The following is a 24,058-nucleotide window of genomic DNA, read 5'->3' as shown; positions in this document are numbered from 1 at the left end:
TCAGACTTCATAATCCTGAGTAAGGGTATGTTGCAACCAATCCTGTAACATCAACAACTTTCACAGTGTATAACAGTAATATTGCAAATATGGCCCTGTGTTCCAGCCTCTGTCCTCCATATATATATATATATATATATATATATATATATATATATATATATATATATATATATATATATATATATATATATGTATATATACACACCAGGCTTTGTCCAGATGTCATGCAGTAAGAGGTTGTTAGGTAATGGCCTATCATTATTTAGTGCTGGTATTCCTGCTGTCATTCCAGTGATGTTGTGGACTCCCACATAAATTGTGGGGTAGGGTCCATATATATGAGGGCAACAGCTGGACAAAACATGTGTGACCTTGTAGAGTCCAGAGGTCAGTGTATAAAACACTGTTATATGCTCTTGTAAGACATTTTATGGGGAGTGGTATTAAATGCTTTTAACCTAGGCTGTTAGAACATGTGAGGGATATCAGTGTTAAGAGACATTAAGGTATATGGCTGTACATTTTCATACATTTCACCATGTGAACAGTGGTGGGTTACAACTTACTGTCTTACACACAATTCTGTCAGTGTGATAGTGACATTTTAAGTTAAGCATTGTTATGTAACAGATACATTTACATTGTGATAACTAATACTGTCCCCCTAGGGGTTGAGTACAGAGTGTATTTGGAGGCTGCTGAACTACAGCTGTAATTAAGTTTTGATTGGTTCTCATCTTCAAGGCAAGTGTTTTTCTTACTGTTGTACTACTTGAAGGCCTTAGCCTGAACAGCAAAGTATGTTATGTTTTTCACATTACTGTATCAAATGTTTTGTTTGAGAGTTGCAATAATCAGTTATGTATTCCAAACACCTAACTGCTATAAGAAATCGTATAAATAATTAAATAGTACACAACTAAATATTTCTGTGTATGCAAACTTGTATGTGGTGTCATGTCCTTTGCATTGTGTGTGGATATATGTTTCATGCACTAATTCGCATTTGTAGGAATTAATCCAACACTGGCCATTTTAAAAGGTGGCAAATGTAGGAATAATGGCTGTTTGATATACTGTGCACCCTCTATATATACTCTTCTTATACATATCTATAAGTACTAATATCTTTAAATGTGTATATGTGTATACACATATAAATATCTCTATATATATGTGTGTGTGTGTGTGTGTGTGTGTGTGTGTGTGTGTGTGTGTGTGTATATATATATATATATATATATATATATATATATATATACATATATATATATATATATATATATATATATATATATATATATATATATATATATATATATATATATATATATATATATATATATATATATATATATATATATATATATATATATATATATATATATACACACACACACACACATGTGTGTGTGTGTAATTTATCATTGGAATGTTTAGTGTTTTCACATTGTACATTCCCTATGGTAGACTGACTGTTCTGCATGATGTGTTACAGATATCATCCTGACATCTTACAGCTGAGATGGCTTACTGTTAACCTGTTATGGATGTGTTATCTAGGGTCCTGGGTTTAGGACTTGCAAGTGCTGGTTATTGTGTTGCAAGGCATATTTGTTCAGCTGTTTAGGAAGGGGAAATGGCAGTAATTACAAGAGATCCCTAATTTGGACCCCTTCACCCCCATTAACAGTGCGTTTGGTCAGATGTTTTGCAATGAGAGGTTCAGAGTGTGGTTCCAATGTGCGAATGCAATATATATATATATATATATATATATATATATATATATATATATATATACATGTCTGTCTACATATATATATATATATATATATATATATATATATATATATATATATATATATATACACATATATATACATAAATACACACATCTACATATATAAATACATTTTCCCTACTGTTGAATGTCTGTGCTGCATGATATGTTTGAGAAAACATCACATTTGTAAACAGCTCAAATGGTGTAGTGATAAATCACTGTGTCTATTGTGTGCACGGTCCTGGGTTTGAAACTTGTATGGGCTGATTGTTTTGTTGCTCAGCAGAACAAGGGTTGTTGGATACAGAGTGACTAAGGCACTTTTAAGCAGTTGAATGTGGTTTTGCGTGGGTTTGCCCAATGGTAAGCAATGCTAACTTCGAGTTAAATATGTTTATCGACAGCCTGAAAAGTGCTTAATCTGTGTAGGCATTGCTTAGCATTGCGCAAACAGGCTTAATCTCTCCTACTACTGCTTAAAAGTGCTTACTCTCGCTTACTCCCTTGCTTATTTCTTTAAAAGAAAAGGAAAAGGGATGATAGGAAAGTGGTGAAAAAGGGGGCATGCAGAGGGAAAGATAACAGGGAAAGTAACTAGGGATGTGCAGGATGGGTGTAGCAAAGGTCCATAGCTGTCCATTTCTTCTTCAGCAACAGCGGTGCATATAAACTGAATTTGGAGGTAGATTCGGACATGCATACCCCTGAGAGAGGGGTGAGAACAACATTAATGTATTGTGAAGCCAATTAGACCAGATTACATATGTCCAGTGGACACATTTGCGAAATGGACAGCTATGTATGGGGAGGCATTTTATTTTGGGAACAGATTGCCCTTTTTTAATGTGAGAGTGGGATGTTGGGGAAGGATAATAGGTATATTTGAGGAGGTAGGTTGGGTAGGAAGACAGACAAGACAGACAAGATAGCATAGAGGGGCAGTATATGACACATGTGGGGGTAAACACCTAGGATGGGGAGGGGTGTTTGGAAGTTGGAATCCCATGAGCCCCCAAATGGAAACAGTGGGACTGAGGTCCCCACCCTGGTCAGTCACCACTGCTCCTTCATGGCCCCGAAGGTGGCTGTGCTGTGGGCTGGGTAGGTGGGGCAGGCTGACCCTCTAAATGCACCATGCAAACATCAAGCTGGCGTAGCAGATCTCCAAACTCTCTGCAGAGCTCGCTACACATCAAACCCCGGACCTGACTATGGGTGACAGTTTCCTGTCTGGGCCTGCTCCCAGTGGGGGGCCAGCCCCATCCTCTCAGGTGGTTCCACCCATAGGTGGTGCAGGACCAGTGGACAAGGAGGTCAAGGGGTGGGTCCCAGATGTGCTGGAGCCTGGTGTCATGGTCAAATGAGGTGGGAGATGTTGGTCTGCTGGGATTGGCCTTCTCAAACATGCTATAGTGTTGCAATTTTAAAATATATGAGGGTTAGTAATAGCCAACATAATCCAGGATTAGTTATAACAGCATGGATAGATATTCCCATTAGCCCAAAACACCACAGATTTGGAACAGTTGCATAGCAAACAGAACATATGCATATATGGAACCACAGTGGCCATTACAACGGCATGGAGCTTACATTGATAGCAACAGGCCACCAATGATAGTATTTCAACATGGAACATTAATAGAAACACATTTCAATATTTATTGAACAATAGGACATATGTCCCAACAGTAGGCTTGGTGTAAACATACCCATTGATTTGTGTATTTAGATTATTGTTGCATATGTGGGGGGAGAGAGAGATGTCAATTAACAACTTATATATCCATGTAGTTCTCACAATTTTAATGATTATTGCTCTAATCATTAAGGTATACGTATTATTACACTACCCTATGGCCTCAGTTAGGCCAGTGGTATGTTTGTAAACAAGTGTATACTTCAACTGTCTTATAGCTAAATTATACATCTCTTACCTGGTATAATTGTGGAGGGAATGTTTGTTAACACTACCTGTCTGTTTCTACACATATTCCCAGATTCTGAGTTTATATTATGCACATACCTCTCAATCTCTTATTGCACACACTCTGGTCAAAGCTTGACAACATGTGGGTGGAAATGGGACATATTTTGAGTATTGCTCTCATAAACTTGGAGGGCTGATAGAGTGACAGAATTTGTTTTCATATACATTTTTTGCAGGTTTTGAGGTCTGAAAATCAAATGTATGTCATTATTTGCTGACTACAAATTTGAGATCAACCCACTGATTTGCCACTGGGAACAGGCAGAAAATACAAGCCAATTATCTAGACATTTTGAAAGGATGTGTACAGTTGAGAGGTATAATTATGCATACAGCTTACTACCACTCCCATGATTTGAACCATGAATGTGTCTGCTAAAAATACAACAATTTAAGTCACAGTAGAGTGTGCTATTTGGATATTGTTGTCTATCTCTTCCCTGTTTTCTGTCTAAGTCTCTCTTGGTTGTACAATCTGACCTTGTAGTTGCAACAGTCTTATACAGACATTCCTAGACATTTTCATTATGTAGCACAGTGTGGATAACAGTGGTTAATACAGCATTACTATTCACAGAATGCAACACTAAGAATGCCATTTGATACCAGAGGAAACACAACCTGTCCAGGATTTAGAGCTTTATTGCCAGGTAGTTACAGTTTTATTTAAATATTAGCTATGTGAGACTATTACTGTCATATTATCTGGTTTATTCAGTACAACTCATACAACAGTTTTTATATGGCAGCTGACTTTCTACTAATTTTATATTTATTTGGTATGACTACTACAAGTAGGATTGTTACTCACCAGCCTCGCGATGCAGCCTTTGCAGCCTACTCGCATGGGTTTACTGATTCACAGCCCGCTCAACTGCAGCTGTAAGAGAAATAGAGAAGTATTTAGACATGCCTATCCATCATATACACAGGCTGGACATTATTAGACAGTTACTGGTATGAGTATGTACACACTGCTGGGACATCACCCCACTGCCTTGATTCTTGGATCCATTGATTCAAAAGCTCCCTTTTCCTCCATTTCAAGTCAGCATAGCGGTGCCTGACCTGCTCAACAGTTTGCAGGATACCAGTGGAACTGGTGAGGTCATGGGTGAGATGGTCCCAGGCTTCTGCTTTATATTGGGAGCCTTGGTACTGGCCCTGCAGCAGTCTCTCATCATGTTTTTTTTACCAGGAGTCCTACCATGACCTTGGAATCCTGGATGTCCCAGCAATGCGCCCGGAAGCACAATCCCTCTCTAACTCCAGCCATGCTGCCTACAGTGGGAAGCTGCAACCAGTTATGAGCTGTATTCCCACCTATGGGGTTTAAATACAGCCAATTTCCCTCCCTTTGCTATGATTGGATGGTTTTGAATATGCTGAGCTAAGCTAAGCTATGGGCAAACCTGCTTAGCTAAGGTTGGCATTGCTTAAAGGGAGAGGCTCAGCACTGCTTACCCATGGGCAAATCCACTTAGCTGGGCTATGCATTGCTTAGCAGTTATATTTACACAATGCTTACACCTCGTAAGCAGAGCTGTGCAATGCTTACCATTGCTTATTTTTCATTTTATAGACTATCTGATGTATGGTATTGATTCATCATTCATTACATATTATAAATTTGTTTACTGTCCCTGACATCCCCAAATGTGATTTCATTACATTTATTCATGTGTGACTATGCTGTATGGGGCACTATTGTTTATATGTGGATTTCACAACTTTATTACACTGACACCTCACATCTGGACCTAATGTACTACTCCAGTTAGTTTTATTGTGTTATTTTATCTATATCCTTCAGAATATCCCTGCTAATGCTGAACCTGTTATTTTATCAGCTTTCTGCTTTGAGGTGGGCATACCTCTCAACCTCTTCAAGCAAAAACTCTGGACAAACCCTAAAATGATGATGGGACAAATAGGGACAGATTTTAAATATTGCTCTTACAAACTTTTAGACAGTTGATCATAGTTCTTGCATTAGCATGGATTTTCTGAAGGATGTGGAGTCTTTTAATCTCAAATGTTTGCCATTGTTTAATTACTTAAATCCTCAGCTATTTTCTAGAAAGGTACATATTTCAGAAGGAACACACCAAAACATGAGACAAATGTCTGGACATTCTGTGAAAATCTGTACAGTTGAGAGGTACCCTGACATGTTGGGGGTGTTATGAACATTTCTGTTCATTTGGGGAGCAGGAGCATGTGTATTGTGAGAGCTCTGCTTCCTGACCCACCCCCTGCACTTGTACATGGCTCCATGTAAGTTTAACAGCAAAGGCAGCACACCTTCATGAATATGCAAAGCACGCTGCCATGATGTAGAGGAGCAGTCCCTGCCATGCAGGAATAACTTATTCCTGCATGGCTGCTTGCTGAAGCCTAGGGTTCATCTATTGTTAAAAAAAATCTCTGCCTTTTGGGGCTCAGCAAAACAATTTAGATGTCCTTATTAGAAATTACTATGACAAACAATCAGCTACTCCTACAAAATGAATATGTGCTGTTGTGCATCATAACAATTTAAAATGCATAAAGTATATAAAAATAATAAAGCAGTCTGTTAAAAAAACTTGAACTTTGAAGAAGGTATAATAGAAGTTTTTTTCATAGATCACTTTGTCATTCTCATAGTGACCAGATTACAACATCACTACCAAACAATTGCTAAGTCCAGAATTAAAATCCCTCTATAAACTAAGAAACATAGTTTTGAGAAAATGTAAGCAAAATGCCACTACAGAAACCAAAACATATTCATCACCCAATGAAACCTAGACATGAATGACACAAGACAACAGAAAATATAACTTAATTCAACAACATAAACTGAAAATTAACCCTCAAGAATTCTGGAACCTACTGTCTGTAACAATCACAAAAATTAACTCAGTATGATTTAGATCCATACTTATTAACCCTTTGTAAAACAATAGAAATAATTGTCTTTCCAAATGTATTGAGTGCATCAGAAATATATCACCCCCCACCCTCTAAAGTCCTTCTGGTTAGGCCACAGCACCATGACAGCCTTATTTACATTCACTGATGACCTCCTTCAAAGCATGGACAAAGGCTATCTTACAAGTGCTATATTCATTCACTGACCTCATGGAGGTCTTCAACACAGTAGACCACACTCTTTTTCTCATCTGACGACTAACTGCATGTATCAGTCCCAAACCCCTTTCCTGTAAGCTTAAGTTTCCTCTCTAACAGACAATTAAAATTTCAAACTGGCAAATCCATATCCACTACTGACCCACTCACCAAAGTAATTGGATAAGGCTCTTTCCATTCATGGATACTCTTTTCCATTTTTATAAACATGCTGCCAACTAAGCTACCCCAAACACACATTATACACTGCAAAAATGATGTGGTTATGTATACATTCTACTCTTCCTACAACTCCATTAAAATACAACTAGAAAAAGACCTATTGTTCCTCTGAAACTGACGCATAAATAATAATTTCATGACTAACACTGATGGGAAGCCATACTGCCTCCAGTACCGTGTTTCACTTACAAGTGGATTTGTTCTGCAAGCTTTAGGGGTTGGAGGAGACCCTGAAAGCACACACACATGCTGTTTGGTGTAGTATGAGACACTGCCCCAAATTTCTGTGCAGATTTCTCACAGTATTCTGTTTTCAAAAATGGAATTAATTCACTGATGGGCCAGAGGCCCTGCAAGTTTGGTTGTAATCTTGGATTGGGTTAATACAGGTTTGACATTCATGCCACCCTACAGGTGGAGCTAGAGCAGCAGACAGCCTCATGGCCATGTAACTCTATCTGCGTGTCAGGATTGATTTCTTTTTTTGCATTGCCAGGTGTGACATATAGGTGGAGCTGCTGTTCTGGAGAACATCAGCCAGAAACAGTGGCCCTGCCAAGACCTCAGTTAACTTTGGGCTATTCTCAGAATAGGGAAAGAGATTAGTTAGCATAGAGTGCTACAGAATCTCAGAGCCTCTTCCTGACATAGTGGGACTTCCTTCAATGAAACAGTTTGAGGCATTAAACTGCACACTGTTAGCCCTCCTTATGATCATCAGAAGGTTTTGCCAGAAGACACAGAATTAGGAAGTAACTGGACATCTGATCAGCATACAGCAACAACCAATAAAACTTCTTAAATGCTAATAAATATAGGCCTAGTGGTAACTGGAACTAAGTAAAGATACATATTCTAGAATCAGAAAGCTTCCATCACATGATCATAGTATAATTATAGCAAAAATAAATTGTACAATGAACCTTTGCACTGATCTTTAGATGTATTCTTAGCACTTTTCTTTCTGGGTCCTATCTGTGATTGTACTCTGCCCAGCTGGACAAAACTGGTTAACAAAATAAGTACAATAAAGTCCAATCATTTTGCTAAGAAAGGCCACCCTAAACCCTATTAATTGAAAATATATGTTTATGATTCTATAATACAATTCTTGTAAATTGCTGAAGCTATCTTTAGCTATTTTGCCATGGTCATCTTGGGAAGTATATCATACAGTACTGAGTGCCCACAAGTGAAGTATTACCTACCTGAGTTGGTGCACTAGATGAAAGGTGTGGCATTTCCCCAATCCTTGCGGCTGCTCGAGGATCACTGGAGCTGATGAGAACGGGTGCACTGATCTCCATGGAGTGTCTGTTGTTCATGGCTTGGGAGGACTTGTGCGTCATACTGAGGGCAGTGAAAGAGTGTCGCTTCTTGGCATTCTTCTTTCCCTCTATACGCCTATGTATGGCACTCACGGCAGTTGCACTGTTAAGTGTATAGCTTTGGGATGAGCTGCCACCTGGGCTGCTGCCTCCTGAAGAAAGCAAGTCATTAATAGACGCAGCTGCTGAGATTTTCTTATCTATTTCTATCAGTTGCTTTGCTGTATCATTAAGCTGTATGGGAAAAGAAAAAAAAATGACATAAAAACAAATTATTCAGGCCTTCTTTTTTTCTGACTAGATATTGGAAATGCAAGAATCAATTTCAGTACTTCTAAAACAGCTACAACCAAGAGCCAAAAGAAATGCTTCATTCAGCAAAAATAATCATAACGTGGCCTATTAGAAACTGTATTATTATTAATTTATAATTGTTTGTCTGAACAATTTTAGACACATGCTTTATCATATGGTTCATCTAGAAACAATAATTACATTTTCAAATGTCTGCATGGCATTCCTCTGTATACTCTAACTTTGACAAAAAACTTTCCTTTATTTCATGCACAGCTGGGTTTGTTAAAGCTGAATTAATTTCTTCTTTCATTAACAACTGATAAAAATTATTTATTTTTCCATTATTTACTGCTTTTGATATCAGTTCAGCCATTTAAGGAGATCACATTTTTTCTCCAACTGGTAGTTCAAAACCAGTCATATGTTTCTTTTCCTAGACAGAAAGAAAAGACAGTGAAGTAAAACTGTCTTGGTATTTTCTTCCCGTACACTCGCACATTAATCCCACACTTCCTTCTGTAGCTTGAAAAAAGGCATCATTAGAAGTCAGTAGGGACTGCTCAGTCCATCTCATTAACCTGCCGCTCTCCCTACCTAGCAAGGTATGGATCCTAGTTAACCTACAACTTTCTTCCCGCAATGTGCAGAAACAGCACAGAGTCTATCCTTCACTTATCCATTGCATTATTAAAACCATGCTGTCTCATCAAATTATGTCTTACTCTCAAATATGTACTCATCTAAAACATGCCTCCCAACCTCTTAGTGCAAGAATTTTGGACAAAGCCAAAAATAATTAGGGGTAGTGGGGTAGTGGAGCTACATCAACCTGGAAATCAACGGAAAGAAAAGTTAATTAAAATGACCACTTTAATAGCAATAATAATAATAATAATAATAAATAATAATAATAATAATAATAATACAAAAAAGCAAACAGTTTCACAGTAGTCAATGCTCTAGATCTCTAAATACACTATCACAAAGATCACATAACCTTGGGTAAAGCTAAACTGCCTTACACCCCCAATTCTACTGTCTGTGTGAAAACATCGATTGTTCAACAAAACTGGGATTTGATTAAATCTAATTACTGAATCCATTTTGATTATATTATATCCATGTTTGTGAACAGCATTACATGTCAAAGAACTTACTTGCACCGTGTCAAAAAATGTTTTAATGTAAGATAACCAAAAAATGCATTATAAAAATGGAGGACATACAATAATTAAGATACGGAGTGCAATGTAGAGTGTAGAAAAATCTGCTGCTTGTAACAGGGCTATTTTGGGTATTCACAGACAGATGAATAACTTTTCGTTTTGATACTCATTATACTAATCTGCTATGTGAAATCTGTGTTTTTCTCTAAAACTGTATGCTATTAGTTTTCTGGATATTCGGTTTAGGAATGTTTTCAATTAATTACTGAGGAAAATGTTTTATACAAGCTTTTTACTCCCCTGCACCTGCTAATTATCAAACCCTTCCCCTTCTATCCTATCCGTTACTCCAAAAGCAAAAGGTACCTTAGTGGAGGGTGTTATCATGAAACCAAAATAGTGTATGTTTTGTAGGTGTGCTATAGTAGTCACATACCTATCTCAGCTGACATAGAAGGCCACAGTACAACATATACAGATATAGTATACGCATCCCAGCCAGAGCTCTCAACTGTCTCTGTTTTGGAGGCATGTTCCTGTTTTCATTTTTGATGCACAGGTTGTACCTATTTTTGGAGTTATGCCCCAATTTTCAGGCTCCATCTACTCCTTTACACAATTTTTTGAATCTCCCTCGTGCACTGTTTTGGATTCCGTAAGAGGTTCTACATAGTATGTAGAGCTGCACAAACAAGGTAAATACTGTGGCATTTTAATTACAGCATAAGCAGCTGAATTGTATGCTAATCAAGCAATCCAAGATGGAGGGGCTATTCAACAAGCTGTAAAGCAACTGTGTAGACTCAGTACTTGTTTTCCCTGCGAATTCCAAACCTATTGGAATACAACTGTGGAAAGGGGTCTACATAAAAGCAATATTATGCGCTGCTGTTGATTTAATTCATGTTTATGTGCAACAGGCTGAAGTCTATGTTGCTGCTGCTGCTAACAGACCATGGCCAAGAAGGAGAAGAGTTTTCAGACTGTGGGTAACATCACAATCTGCATGACGTGGAAATTGTGAGTTTTACAGGGTAGATAGAGACACACTGCAGGAACTCTGCAGCCTCTGTCACCTCAATTCAAACACAGGGCAAACTGAAGGAAGCCCATACCAGTGGAAACAAAGGTATGTGTAGCACTTCAAATTTTAGCTACAGAAACTTTTCAAAGACCAACAGGGGACATGCTGGGGGGCGTCACAGGCATCAGCATCCAGGATCCTCCATCAATTCCTGAATGCTTTGCTTCAACATGCCAGTGACCACATATATTTTCTCCATACTCCTGTGGACAGGGCCACAAATATGCAGGAGTTCTACCTTGTAGCACACTACCCTTAAGTACTGGGTGCCATGGATTATACACACATAGAAACTAGGGCACCACCTGGGGAACAGGGAAAGCCCTACATAAATAGAAAGGGCTTCCACTCTGATAACTGCCAAGTCATGTGATACCAAGGAAATCATCTTGAACATGTGTGCTGGCAACCCAGGCAGTTACCATGACTCACATATCTGGTGCACCTCCAAAATGTATCAGACGTTCCCTAGGGGAATATTCCACAAGGTCATTTACTGGGAAATGCCAGTTTTGCACTGGAATTGTAGATGATGATGCCCTATCAGAAATGCACACACACCCACTAAAGAATGCGATAATGAGGCACATGCTCAAACCAGAAATATCATAGAACATGTGTATGGCCTACTGAAGTCACGCTTCCAGTTACTAGATACATCTGGGGGAGCCCTGCAGAGCAATCCACGTACATGTACCAAAATCTTCACTGTCTGTGCTATGCTTCACAACATCATCCTGAGAAAACAGCTTCAGCAGGATCAGCAATGGCAAGGTCACCATAACCACATGCAGGTGAGGAGTTCAGAGGGGGATGCAGCAGCTGCTGTGGGTGTAAGCAGATGTAGTCATGGTCAGTATGCCCTCGCATTAGCCAAGAAACAATGCATAGCACACTCGCTCACCACCTATGGGCTAAAACCTTCCTCCTACGCGCATGCATATAGTAACATTGATGCCAGGCAACTGACACAACCATTACCTCCCCATGTACTAGCTGTGTACTACCAGCATCAGACAGAGTCAGCCCTGAACTAAAACTGTTATAACTGCTAGATTTACAAAGTAAGTGTTGAACCTAGGGTGTATTGTGTACTAATATTAATGAATGGCATATCCTTGCATGTTGGTACTTGATAGTGTAAGCAAGTAAAAGGTGGGTAATCTGTACAGAAATGACTTAAATGTGTGACAGCAGAGATGTATGTGGCCTCAGACATGAAAGATTCACAGAGTCATACCTCTCAAAAGTACTTATGGTCACCAAATGTTCTCAGTTTAGCACCATACTTTTTTTACTGGAAAATCATTAAAGAGAGCATTTAGAAAGTAATGAGACATGTTTCAGTTTTAGACTTCACAACCCTCACAAGATCATTAACAATATTGATGCAAAAACTAAAACTGTCTAACTTTCTAAAACCAAAATATGTCAAAGGTGCAATTAGCAAAACAACACAAATGCAGATATAGTAAGGACTAAGCACCATGAGCATCAAACACAAATGTTATTTATCCCTGAATCCAAAATATAGAAAACAAGAATATGGCACAATTATCATCACTTGTGGGGGTGGGGGTGGGAGCAGGAAGCCCAGGCTGACACAAAAGGTCAGTGAGTGAGTGTGAGTAAGTAAGAGAAGCAAGCAAACATTTGGATAAAGTAACAAACAGCCAATGAGACAAAATGAGCTTTAAGCTAAACAGCCGAGTCATGTAACTGATGTGTGTGTGTTTGTATGGGTCTTCCAGGTGAACCTGGTGCATGAGTGTCTGCATGAACACAACCAAGCTCTGTGCTAGCTCTACTTCTTAGTATGTTGGACAGGTGTGAGCCATGCATGGTAGAGGTAGAAGTTTATTGTTGTCATACCTGGCCACAAGAACTGGCTCTGCCAGGAGTTGCACTGGCACGTCCTCACCCACTGTCAGATGCAATGCTGCTACCTGAGCATGACTGATATCTGCTGGATGAGCTCCTGTCACAAGGACGCCCAGGACCACGACCCCATGGCCTGCCATGTCTGGGTATGGACACCTCAACTATTGAAGGAGCAATGGAGGTAGTGCCAGTATGGGAGTGTGACTGGGCACAGCCATGTCAATTAACAGCAGATGATCTGGCTGACCTACACCCAAGAGGATGCTGTCCCCTGACCAGGAGACATTCCATCATAGACACTGCCTGTTTCAATGTGTCATTCATCCGATCCATTGAATCGGAAACATGATGGAGGCAGTCACACATATCAGCATGTGCCACATCTAAAACCCTAAACATTTCTCTGGAGGACCTATGGGAACATGCCTTTGCCTCCATGGTGGCCCTAAACATACATCAAATGGCACAGTAAGACACACCTAGATCAGGTGGAGGTTGGACAGCAGTCCTCCTCACAGTACCCCTAACAACTCTCCTGTTTGGCACCTCACCCACACTTTGGCTATGGCCAGAGTCAACAGGCACTGAAACCTTCTGCAGGTGACAGTCTAAATGTAGCTAATATTCTGCACATATTTTCAGTTTTCACTGTTGAAGAAATGGATAGCTGTGTTTCTTTCCTACCTCCCTTCTGCACATTCCTGCATTGCTTTCCCTTTGCTCTTCTCCCTGCTTGTTCCCCATTTCACCACTTTCCTATCTACCCCATTTTAATACCTATAATCTGGTAAAGAAATATGGCAAAATTTGGGAGATAATGGTTAAGGTCTCTGCCTCCCATGCACAAGGTACAAGGTTCTATCCTGACCTCCGACCAATGCCTGTTTGCATGTTCTCCCTGTTCTCCATGGGGTTTCTCTCATGTCCAAAAAACATGCTGAGTGTTTCCATCTCAAACTTGCCAATGAATGGAGCTGTGGGCAGCAGCACAGACTCTACATGGTGCCCTACAGGGGGAAGAGCTGTACAGACCAGCCACTTTGGACATCTACTGTGGTGGGCATTATCCTCAAGATAGAACATGAATCATAGACTGTATGCCATGACAGGGCTAGCCATTCAACGGTGTACAAATATGGCTCTAGATGATTTAGTCATGTTGACTAATGTCGCCAAAATGGGCATGGGTAGTTACCAGTGATAAGTGTGTTGAGGACCCGGCCTACTCTGACTTACACCAAGGACCCTAGCGAATGGTGGGAGTCCTACTGGCCAGTGTGTGCCCACCACAAAGCCCAGCAGCCCTGGTCTGAATAACTACTGGCCAGCCAGTGTCTAGTTGCCCAGCTCGGTTACCTGGGATAGCTCTGTTGAGCAAAAGCTAGACATAAAACCAACCAACTTGCCAAACATGAACTGAGAATTGCTACGCTTAATGTAGGCTCACTGACATGGAAGTGGATGACATGATGATATGGAGGAGGCTGGACATCCTCTGTATCCAAGAATAGAAGGGCAGTGCAGCAAAGGCACTTGGCTTGGGATCCAGACTCCACTACTCAGGAGGGGGACAGGCTAGAAATGGTGTAGGAATTGCCATGAGAGAGGCTTCCAAAGGCTGTGAGGGATATCATCAGAATTAATGAACGACTCATGGCAATCAGACTCCAGTGTAATGATAGAGCAGTATTCATAATCTCAGCCTATGCCTCACAGCAGGTTGTGATAGTGAGGGAAAGAGTCGCAGGACCTACTAGATAAAACAGGGCAACATGAATTGGTGTTGATAATGGGTGACTTTATAATGGGTGACTTAAATGCACATATTGGGACAGACAGAACAGGATATGATGACTACCTGGATCCACATGGGTGGGGCAACAGGAATAAAGAAAGTGAAGCCATTCTAGACTTCTGTTTGGCCATTCTAAACTTCTTTCTGGCATATGTAGCCAACACATGGTTCAGAAATAGAGACAGTGACAAGATCACATACAAGAGTAGCAAACATGCAACTCGGGTAGACTTCATTCTAGTAAGGAAAAGGCAGTGGGGTAGAATCCATGATTGCAAAGTCATCTCCAGTGTAACAGTTGGCCCACAGCTTAAGCCACTACTTGCCACAATCAGCTGCAAACAGTGGTCAGAGAAGGCTTTAAGGTCAACAGAGACCAGGCTGAAAACCTGGAAGTTGACTGGAGAGAAAGTACAACAGTTCAATGAATTACTCAGGACTGTAGCACCCAAAGAAGAGAAGGAAATAGGTGGAGTTGAACAAGAGGCAGCTCCTAAAAACAGCATGTGTTAGGACTACAGAAAAGATATGTGGTCGAGCCAGGTTTGGAAATAATGTGCATAAGGAAAGCTGGTGGTGGAATGCAGATGTCCAGTTAGTCATCAAAAGAAAGAAGGAGTCCAAGAAGAAGTGGGAGATAGAAAAGACTGACCAGGCTAGGAAGGACTACTGGTTGGCTAAGAAAGAAGTTGCAATAGCAAAGAATAGCATTGGATGTACTGTACCAACTTCTGGAAAGTGACTCAGTAAGTGACACAAGGAAACTATATCAAGTTGCAAGGCAAAGACAGAAAGATAAAGAAGATAGTCAGACACCCTTCATAAGGGATGCCAGCAACAACCTGCTCACTAGTCACAGGACATCAAAGGCAGATGGAAGGAGTATTTCCAGCAGCTTCTAAATGAAGAACACCCCACAGAAGCTCTAATGCCCCGGAAACAACTTATGCTGAGAGAAGAAGAGCAGCCCACCCTAGAAGAAGTAAGAACAGCACTAAGGAAAATGAAGCCAGGGAAAGCAGCAGGCTCAGATGAGGTCACACCAGATATGATTAAGATGCTTGGTGAGATAGGGGAGAAATGGCTCCTGAGGGTACTAATAGCAGTGTGGAGAGAAAGGAGTATCCCAGATTACTGGAGAATAAACATACTCATGCCATTGTACAAGAACAAAGGGGACATCCACATCTGTGGGCAATACAGAGGCATCAAACCCCTATCACATTGCATGAAAGTTCAGGAGAAGTTGATTGATGAACACATATGTAGAGTAGTAGAATGTAACATGGGAGATGAGCAGTTTAGATTCAGATCAAGATGCAACACAACTGAGTAAACCACAGAAAAGATGTCCAAAAAAGTGAGTAGTACTCACACCATAAGATCAGCACAAAAAAACGAAAACAGGATGAACATGTAACAAGTTTAATAACGTTAAGCACTTTCTTCCCCTGTTAATACGGAGACTTCATCAGAACTAAATTAAGCTCACCAGTCAACCCACTTTATACACATATAGTTAATTAATTAATTAATTAAATTAATTAAGTTAAAACACCTTGACTTTGTAAATTTCTACTGTAAAATTCTACACAAAATACAGTACTGGAATACATTTTAAATAAATCATTCAAGTGCATACAATAACATTAAAATGCATTTAAGAAATACATTTAAAAACATTTACAACACATTTAAAATGCATTTAAACATGCTATGGCTTTTTTCTTTAGAACTGGCATCAAAGACAAATAATCATTTAGTCCTGGTTCTGTCAAAGCATTTAATTTGAGAATCCAATAAAATTCTCTCAAATCCACATCTAGCTCCCACCAACCACCTCTTGGGTTATGTCTTATCACTTCTAGAATTCCAAAACTGAATTTGGTATCCCCTTGACAGACCAAAGAATGTTTATGAAGAGCATTGTTAATGTAAGATGGAAGATGAGCAGTTTAGATTCAGATCAGGATGCAGCACAACTGACCCAATGTTTGCAGTGAGACAGATACTTGAGAAGAGGCTATAGATGAAGAGAGAGAGTTCAACTGGGCATTCCTAGACTTGGAGAAAGCATATGACAAGGTTCCAAGAAAGCTGATCTGGGCAGTACTGTGATGGTTTGAAGTCCCAGAAACATTGGTAGAATTAGTGCAGGCTATGTACAAGGACCCAATGACTCAACTACAAACAGTGTTCTACCTGACAAAGGGGTTCCCAGTGGGAGTGGGTGTACACCAGGGTTCAGCTCTGAGCACACTGCTGTTCATACTGGTGATGGACTACATTAGCAAACAGGTCGGAGGGGCAGATCAACAAAGCTGCTGTATGCAGATGATGTGGCAGTACAGGCAGACTCTGAGCTAGAACTTCAGCAAAGGATAGGAGAATGGAATGCAAAACTGAAGGCACTTGGGTTGAAACTAAGCACAGATAAGACAGTGTTAATGCCAGCAAACTGGGGATATCAGAAGAGACTGAGAATAGAGATAGAAGGGAAGATAGTGGAACAGGTAAACAGCTTCAAGTATCTGGAAGGGGTGGATGAGGAGAAAGGAAGTCTGATTGAAGAGGTCAAAGCTAGGATCAAAAGGGCTGCAGCCCACTGGCATAGAGTATCAGGTATAGTCTGTGACAGAAGAATACAAAAGAAGCTGAAAAGTAAGGTGTACAAGACAGTGGTGTGACCAGTACTACTGTATGGTACAGAAACCTGGGCAGTAAAGGCAGAACAGTTGAAGAAGCTAGAGGTGATGGAAATTAAGTCCCTGAGAAGGGTGGTAGGATGCACATTGTGGGACAGATGAAAAATGAGGACATAAGAGCAGAAGCCAAAATAAGTCCCCGAGAAAGGTGGTAGGATGCACACTGTGGGACAAACAAAGAAATGAGGACATAAGAGCAGAAGCCAGAGTAGCTCCTATTGCAGAAAATATCAAAGAGAACAGATTACGGTGGTTTGGACACATGCAGAAAAGCTGAAGACAATCTGGTGAGGAAGATGTGGGACAGACAGGAAGAAGGTAAGAGAAAGCAAGGATCTCCAGCAAAGAGGTGGAAGGATTGTACAAATGAAGATCTGTGACAGTCAGGCATGAGTGCTGAAGAAGGCAGGAGTGTGGCACTGAATCAAGACAGTTGGCGACAGTTAACATGATACCCAAACCCCATGTAGAAAAAATGGGAAAAAGGGGACTGATGGTGATGATGATGGTTGGAAGCAAGTAGCTGAGAAAGAAATAGTTAAAGATTTCAGCTGAAAAAGGAAAACACATATAATAAGGTAGTTATCATACATGGTGTAGTGTTAACTTTAAATCTTTCCAGTAGGTGGGTGATACACAGAATTTTAAACAGTTAGAGAGTCAGAGTTTATTCTTGTAATGAGGTTCTCATTTATGAATTATGTTTGTGTGGGGGTTAGTCAGGGTTTGTACAGGGACAAAGCCACTGCATTTTTAGGTATTTCCGAAGGGATTTTTTGAATTGGTATAAGGAGGGGTCAGTGGTGAGTTCAGCAGGAAGTAGGTTCCAGTTTTTACCGACAGAGTTAGAGAATAGTGATTCACCGGCTGAATTGTTGGATTTAACAGTTTGCACTAGCAATTTTTTTGGAAGAGCGAAGGGATTTTAGGTTACTGTAGGGGGTAATAATATTGTTCAGTATGGGTGTACTGTCTGGTTGGTAGAGGATTTTGTGAACAATTACTAGTTGGTTATATTGCAGCTGATAGGGTAGTTCAAGCCAGTCTAATGATTGAAGGTTAAGGCAGTGATGGGTTCTATAAGCTGATCCTGTGGCAAATTTGGCAATGTTATTGTAGCACCTAGTCAATTTATTGAGGTTTGATTTGCTTAGGTTTACGAAGATGGGTGAGGCATAAAGAAGGGTCGATAGCAGATTTGTACGGGCAATAACAGTTCTAGCAGATGGGGTTAGGAATGGTTTAATCCTGTATAGAGAGCCTATTTTTTATTAACTCTTAATAGTTTTGTCTATGTGAGCATCAAACTTGAGGTTGTTGTCGATGATCACTCCCGGTAGTTTAGTACTAGGTTCTGAGGAAATTATGGTACCATTGTTAGATATTATGGTGAGAGGTGTTGAGGGAACCTTGCGAGTTGGGGAGAAGAGTAATAGTTTGGTTTTATTTGGCTTTAATAGTAGTTGGCAACCAGTGAGCCAGTTGTCTACTTTGTTGAAAGTGATTTGGGACAAGGATTGTAAATCTGTGGGGAGGCGGCAGAGCAGATTTGGGTTGAGTCATCTGCATACTGAATACAAGTTGCATCAGGGATGACTTTCTGCAGGTCATTAATGAATATGGAGAATAGGAGGGGACCTAATATAGATCCCTGTGGGACTCCAAGGGTGACTGGTAAAAGGGACGATAGGTTATTCTTCCATAGTACAGCTTGTTGTCTGTTACTTAGGTAAGAATGAATCCAGGTAATTTCTAGGTTATCTATGAAGAGTGATTTTAATATGCTTAAGAGTAGCTGGTGATTTACCATATCATATGCCTTGGATAGGTCAAGGAAAAGGGCTGAAGAGCACTTGTTGTCATTACAGTTTTTGATTTTTTGTATGGGAGAAGGAGAGAACAGCTGAGGTTGTACTATGGCAAGGTCTAAATCCATGCTAGGAGGGGGCTAGGAGAGTGTTTTGGTTCAGATAGGCAAGAAATTGCTTGTGGATACATTTTTTCCATTATTTTAGCCAAGGGAGACAGAATGGCTATAGGCCTATAATTTGAAAGTTCAGTGGAATCTCCCCCTTTATGAAGAGGAACAATGTGGGAGATTTTCCAGATGTGGGGGATATAGGCTTCTTGGATAGTTCTAGTGATTAAAATTGATATGGGGTATGCTATTTCATTAGTGGCTTTTTGGAGATATTCTGCAGGTAGTAGGTCTGCTGAAAGGGTGGTGGGTTTCAGTTTTTTAAGTAGGGACTTAATAAAAGATGTTGGTACTGGATCAAGCTTAAAGGGGATCTTATTATCAGGTGTGGGGTTGGTGGTACTTGGGGTATAGGGAGATAGCTTACTGGCTAGGGATTGCACGGTTTCTGTAAAGAAAGTGTTAAAGGTGCTAGCAACAATTTTAGCAGGTTGTTGGAGAGTAGTTATGGGGGTAGGGCTAGTTGATTGGTCTGGGTGGAGAAGTTTGTTTATGCCTGACCAGAATTTTTGTGGTTGATTTTGGTGCTTTTGTTGCAGATTACAGTAGTAATTCTTTTTGTCTAGCATAATAGACTTCTTTGTATAAATTCTCAGCTGTTTATATATAAGGTGGTCTTTTATATAATATATTATACCAAAGTAGTGGTACTAGATTAGAGAGTACATTGTCTATAATAATTGAAGAATGACAGTGTGCTTTCAATTGGGGATGAATGGCAGTAAACATTAGTGGGCAAGAGTGAGAGAGAGATAAGCAAATGAAAGTCACCTTACTATTTCACTTCAGGTAGCCTTTGGGTATATGTGATAGATATAGTAATGCTACCTTTCCAGATGCTACAGAAGAGTGTGTGTGATGATGTGTAGAACATAATAATTTTGGAGCGAAGGCAATAACTGAATTAAGCTGTGGGTCTTGGGGCTGCTAAACTCCAGAAATCATGAAGTCAAAGATGCTCTGTGGTGCATTTTGCTGAATATTTCAATTTTATGTTCAGTTTGCGATTACTTTTATGATCATACTATGGGCACTTACTATGTCATAAACTTCACCTATAACTACTACTCACGATTTTCCCTCCCAGAATGCAGCTCATATAAACCCTATATATTCTTTTTTACATTCACTAAAATGTATTCTCTCGTTGTTCTCTGTAAATGCAATGATTATTAAAAACATTAATTTGTTAAAACTTGTTTTCACAAGTTGAATTTTCACCTCCCTCAACCAAAGGAGGTAATCTGTATTTTCTTATCTGCAATGCCAACAAGTATCAGTGTCCAGGCACTAGTCTCATTTTGACCATAACCATTGCTTGACATCATCTGTAAAATATTCCTTTCTGGAAGTATGCTTTAGGGGATATTTCATATAGTCTCCTGCAACTCTACCATACTTCCTCCAGCATCATATTCTTCCAATATATTGTCTTCCACAATGCATGCATTGTTTAATTTAATCATCACTCCTTTTATGTTATCTACTTCTCTTCTAGATCCTGATAACCCTTCCCTAGTCTGAATTTCTTTGTTAGCAGCCAGGCTTCCTTCCTTATCTCTCATTGCCTTTTAGACTACTTTCTTACCCTTCCTCCGCTTTTCCAAATCTGATTTTTGAAGACCTCATAACTAGGCCATTCTCCATTACTGATATTACAATTCTTTTACAGAGACTTAAAACTTAATTCTGTCACCTATCTTTAGTGCAGTCATTCAACTACTAACACCCTTATTCTTCCACCACTTTTCAGCTCTGGCTTTTTCTTAGCTACCTTCTCTGTCGAAGACTTCAAAGATAACTTCTCGATCTCCAAACAATGGTGACACCCTCAGATTTTTACTCATCCCTTTCTCTATGGCTGCCTCTACTTTCATAAAGTAGTTGTTTGGCTATGAACAGCAACTGTTCTGCTTTGAATACATTTTAATGGAAGGTCTTTGAACCTCTATGTGGGTTAGTTAATGGTGAAGATGAACTAAGCAGACATCCTGGCAACATAAACAACTATGTAAAATTCCACTGCAAGAATAAAAATATTTTACTTGCAATGATATTTTCAAGACAGATCTGCATTTTGCAGAGTGAAAATCCCTAACACGATAGATGCTGAATATTTTCTTTTTTTATTTATATTAAAATCCAACTTAATTTGACACTGCTCTAAATGATGTTCCCCAGCTTTGATACATAAAACTTTGGTTTGCATTAAGCTGTTTAAGTATGTTAGTTGTTGCTACACTAAAACAATTAGGAGGGCAAATCACAACAGAGACAGGAAGAATAGACAAAGTTATACTTGCTACCTGCATTTCCATATATAGTTTTAATAACAGCTTACTGTAATCATGGTTGCCTCACTTTCTCTTTGTTAACAATCCCAGAATGATTTGAGCTCTGGAAGCTTCAAAAGCATGGGATAGAAAATAAGAAGGAAAAATGTCCATTAATAATTAGAAAACTAGTTATCACAATGTTTTGCATTAACAATGAAGAAAATGTATATCAAATCTGATTTGGTCTCTCTCTATGCATATTCTGATTCCAAAATAAGCTGCATTAAAATACAAAAAAACTGTGATTTGATTTTTCCTTAATATTTTGTTTTCTACTGCATAACTAGATTGCAGGAGCACATGTTTAAGTGGTGATTTCAAATGATTTCTCCAAATTTGATTCAGATAAAATTAACCATGAGAATTGTTTCTAAACCTAGATAACACTGAAATATACCCTAGTGACAAACATTGTTAATTATAATGTTAAGCAAATTACCTTAGAAGAAATATCCTTTGCCAGGGAAGCAAGTTAAATAAAATAGGTTTTAGGCAGATTTTTTACATAGTTACAAACCATGCAGTTTGACGCTACAGATTGGCTTTTAAGACATTAATATGAAACAACCTCACAGTTAAACAGAAACCATCATTTTGACAGTCTGCTGTCTCAAATGAATGAATGAAGAAGATTCTTAGCGACCCGAGCAAGTGGTCAAATTTAAATCTCATAATGATATATTTTGAGACCAAATTTTATTGTTGAAATACCTCTCCATTTCTTACCTCACCCACTGATCTCCAGGGGATTCCCACCAAACATCATCGGTAGAGCCCCATCTGCTGTTTTTTTTTTACTTTCAAATATTTATCTACAGCTAAACTTCTGATAAAAATTGTATGCTTCCACATAACAAATACACTCCCCTGTTTTATAGAGTCTCACTATCCCAGTTTATCTGTCTCCTGATTGCTTAAAGTTTATGACAGGAGTTGCCCACATTAATGTTTAGCTGTTTCTTGCCATAAAACAAACAGGAAATCTCCATGGTCCTTGACTGAAATTTCAGTCAGAAGAGTCACTGGCGGAAATGCAACTCAGTAATCTAACCACACCATGGGGCCTAAATATTGCTTCTTCAGTCTATGGAGATGATCATGAGTGGATTGAGTTTCACCAGGCCTGTTATTCTGGGGATTAATGGGTGCAGTCAGCATCCATAACATCTAGGTACATGGTCAGGAAAGTGTACACTAATCCAAAAAACATAGCAATGTCAATCAAGACACCTTCGAGTAGGCAAATTTTCTCACTGGGGGATTTATGTTTTATACTTTTCAATGATTTATACATATTAGTGAAATAGTTAATTTTTCATTTATTTTTTTTTCAGTTTGAATTAAGTACATGTATTTTAAGTTAGTTTAGAAAAATGTGACGTGTTTGCTTACTTGGAAACTGCAAAAAGTACTCCACTTAGTCAATTTAGTTCAGTGGTCCAATCAGCAAGTTTGAACTCACACTGTGAGATGTGTTGTTTTCTCTTATTTAGTTATATGTATTTATTTATTTCCATTTGTTAACCAGAGTACACCACTGATTGGACTGGGCCACTTTCAAGCTTAGAGAAAACAGAAAGTACAATTGTAAATTGGAGAACACAACTATGGATAAGGAGGATGTAATGTAATACACAGAATGGTTTAAACAAAAATGAAGAAATAACAGTGAACATGAACAGATGAACTATAGAGCACGCTTGGGTAAGATTCTAAAGAACATATATTTATCTTCACTTCTTCTTCTTCTTTCAGCTGCTCCCGTTAGGGGTTGCGGATCAACTGTTTCCATTTCTTCCTGTCCTCTGCATCTTGCTCTGTCACACCAACCACCTGCATGTCCTCTCTCACCACATCCATAAACCTTATCTTAGGCCTCCTTCTTTTCCTGTTACCTGGCAGCTTCATCCTTAGCATCTTTTTCCCAATATACTTTGCATCCCTCCTCAGTACATGTCCAAACCAATGTAATTTTGCCTCTCTGGCTTTGTCTCCAAACCTTCCAACCTGGGCTGACCCTCTAATATACTTATTCCTAATCCTGTCCATCCTCATCACACTCAGTGCAAATATTAACATCTTTAACTCTGCCACGTCAAGCTCTGACTCCTGCCTTTTTGTCAGTGCCACTGTCTCCAACCCATATAACATAGCTGGTCTCACTACCCTCTTGTAGACCTTCCCTTTCACTCTTACTGGTACTCGTCTGTCACAAATCACTCCTGACACTCTTCTCCTCCCACTCCATCAAGCCTGTACTCTCTTCTTCACCTCTCTTCCAGACTCACCATTACTCTGAACTATTGATCCCAAGTATTTAAAATCATCCACCTTCACCACCTCTACTACCTG

General features: G+C 39.4%; 1 protein-coding gene across 1 annotated transcript in view; it reads right to left on the bottom strand.

Moving 5' to 3' along the window:
• LOC122802353 (E3 ubiquitin-protein ligase SH3RF3-like) overlaps positions 1-24,058 on the bottom strand; it is a 2,381,113-nt gene that overhangs the window by 686,176 nt on the left and 1,670,879 nt on the right. Inside the window, exon 6 of the mRNA XM_044071989.1 lies at positions 8,345-8,698. Within this exon, the coding sequence (XP_043927924.1) occupies positions 8,345-8,698 (354 nt within the window). The remainder of the gene's footprint in view (positions 1-8,344; positions 8,699-24,058) is intronic.

The sequence above is a fragment of the Protopterus annectens genome, chromosome 5.part0 (assembly GCF_019279795.1).
Source record: "Protopterus annectens isolate FY-2018-M chromosome 5.part0, PAN1.0, whole genome shotgun sequence".
In the NCBI taxonomy this organism is placed as follows: domain Eukaryota; kingdom Metazoa; phylum Chordata; order Ceratodontiformes; family Protopteridae; genus Protopterus; species Protopterus annectens.
This window is presented reverse-complemented; position numbering and strand designations above follow the sequence as displayed.